This window comes from Malurus melanocephalus, unplaced genomic scaffold (assembly GCF_030028575.1).
Source record: "Malurus melanocephalus ecotype Western Australia unplaced genomic scaffold, MMel_1.1 scaffold_21, whole genome shotgun sequence".
In the NCBI taxonomy this organism is placed as follows: Eukaryota; Metazoa; Chordata; class Aves; order Passeriformes; family Maluridae; genus Malurus; species Malurus melanocephalus.
In genome coordinates, this window is record NW_026623253.1 from 1920136 (window position 1) to 1922167 (window position 2032).

The 2032-nt window shown below is 53.1% G+C and overlaps 1 protein-coding gene across 2 annotated transcripts in view; it reads right to left on the reverse strand.

Moving 5' to 3' along the window:
- Positions 1-1980, reverse strand: part of VGLL3 (vestigial like family member 3) — a 24109-nt gene extending 22129 nt beyond the window's left edge. For both annotated transcript variants that reach the window (XM_057389928.1, XM_057389927.1), the window contains exon 1: positions 1777-1980. In XM_057389928.1, the coding sequence (XP_057245911.1) occupies positions 1777-1869 (93 nt within the window). In that variant the 5' untranslated portion in view covers positions 1870-1980. The remainder of the gene's footprint in view (positions 1-1776) is intronic.
- Between the last annotated feature and the right edge of the window lie 52 nt (positions 1981-2032).

Sequence of the window (2032 nt, forward strand, 5' to 3'; positions counted from 1 at the left end):
GGATTCAGAGAGAATACATAAACTGCTCTGAAGTCAGCAGCTGTTAGAGGGTGCCAGGCTTTCTTCAGCAACAACAGCTCAGCTTTTCAGTCTGGCATCTAAGCAGCTTGTGAAGACCCTTCAGCTCCAAGTGTGTCTGGAAAACCAGTGAAACCAGGATTAATGAAACTAAACTGTCAGTRATGTGTAGGATAGCCACGTTCAGAAAGTTTTTAGGTGGAAATAGAATATATGCCAGTGAAGACTTGGATGAGCTGTGTTGGCTCATCAGAGCTCTCTATGGGTTTTGCCTTGCTTATCTACCTCTATTTGTTAAACAGCAAAGCCCACAAGAACTCAGTTTATTTAAAAAGAAATTTCAAGAAACTTCAGTGTTCATTAGGGGGCCTCTAGGACATTTAATTGCRGTCCTGCTTTTGGATGAGGAAGAAATTTCACACTTATGCTTAAAAATAAAAAGCAATTGYACTTGAACGTGACACAATCATTTAATAGATTTCCCATACTAAGTGTTCTACAGATCTAGAAGAGAAATACCATCGCTTCCACAATTAAATGTCAGAAACCTCAGCAAAGTTCCAATCAGAGTTTTCTAGGTCTCTCAATCAGAGAATCAGACTATTAGTGATTTTTTATTCATTTTCCTTCCAAATCAYACAGAATACGAACTGAAGCTCCAGATATCCAAATACAAACTTCATTAGTAAAATTACTGAATAGATGCAAGGTTCTGCAAGCTGTGACCTGGATTAGAGAAGAAATAACAGCAAAGGCACCCTGCAAGAACTCACAAGTTTTCCAGAGCTCGTGTTTAGAGTGAACAACATGAGCAACCTGGACAAGTTCACTGGGGTATCATTTCTGCAAACGGGCTCTGTCTCCCAACAATAAAGGAAAAAACCAGCAACACAGGATAGGAATTTTAATGTTTCAGCCCATATTCGTGTCTCCCAGGCAAGTTGATGCCAGGGGTCACTTCCCATGTACGGAGAAAACAATCTTCATGGATAATAATGATAAAACCTTATGGAATGCAGCAACAACCAAAAAATGTATTCTCAGATGACTACATTAGGGCCAAGTCAATATTAGTCCCACTTCACCCACGCACTGCATAGTCTAAAAATGCTGTCAGCCTGATAAGAATTTCCTGATTCACTTGAAAAAAAAAAAAATTACATCTGATCACCAAATTCAGCTGGAAACTCGCCGGAGACGATSTTCCAGGAGTGCCGGGGTGAGCGGTGCGGAGCGGCGCGCCCCGTCCGCGGGAGCAGCGCGGGTCCCCTGCCCACGGCGGGCGCAGGTTCCGCCCGTGAGCGCGCCCGCGGAGCGCAGCGCAGCGCACAGCGGGGCCAAGGCGCTGCTCCGCGCCGGCAAACGGGGCGAGCGCGGAGAGCGCCGAGTCGGGAACCGCACCGGACAGAAGGGGGAGAGAAGTAAGGAAATAACTTTTTCCTTCTGCCCCGCTCCAGCTGAGCACGCCAACATCCACCCGCCAGACACAAGAATTTGGGGCGAAATTCTTCTTTCTTTTTAGGAAACGTCTTACCAAGCKCCGTTGCTCCGGGGCACCCTCAGCAGCTCCCCGCATCTCCAAATCAGGCCGGGGGCTGCGGAGCGCATCGCTGGCTGGCCGGGGCGGAGGTCTCCGCCCAGGGCGGCCAGCGATGCCTCATGCAGCCCGCTGAGGGGGGGCCTCCCCAAAAAAACCCCGCACCTCCCAGCCCTCCCCAGCGCGGCGCCCCGCGCAGCCCTGCCCTCCCCGCGCCTCACCTGCGCGCAGCCCGCCGCGGGCGCGGCCAGATAGCGGGGCGCTCCGCACGCCGCCGGGCCGGGCTGCTGCATGGCCACGTCCGAGCAGCTCATGGCCGCGGCCGCCCCGCGCCACCGCCGTCTCCCCCTTCCTCTCCTTGCTCCTTCTGCTGCTCCCGCTCCCCGTGGCGGGGCGGCCGCGGCCAAGCGCCGCTCAGCCCCGGCTGCCAGCGCATCTTCGGCGGCCGGCGCGCCCCGCGCCCGCACTTATAGCGGC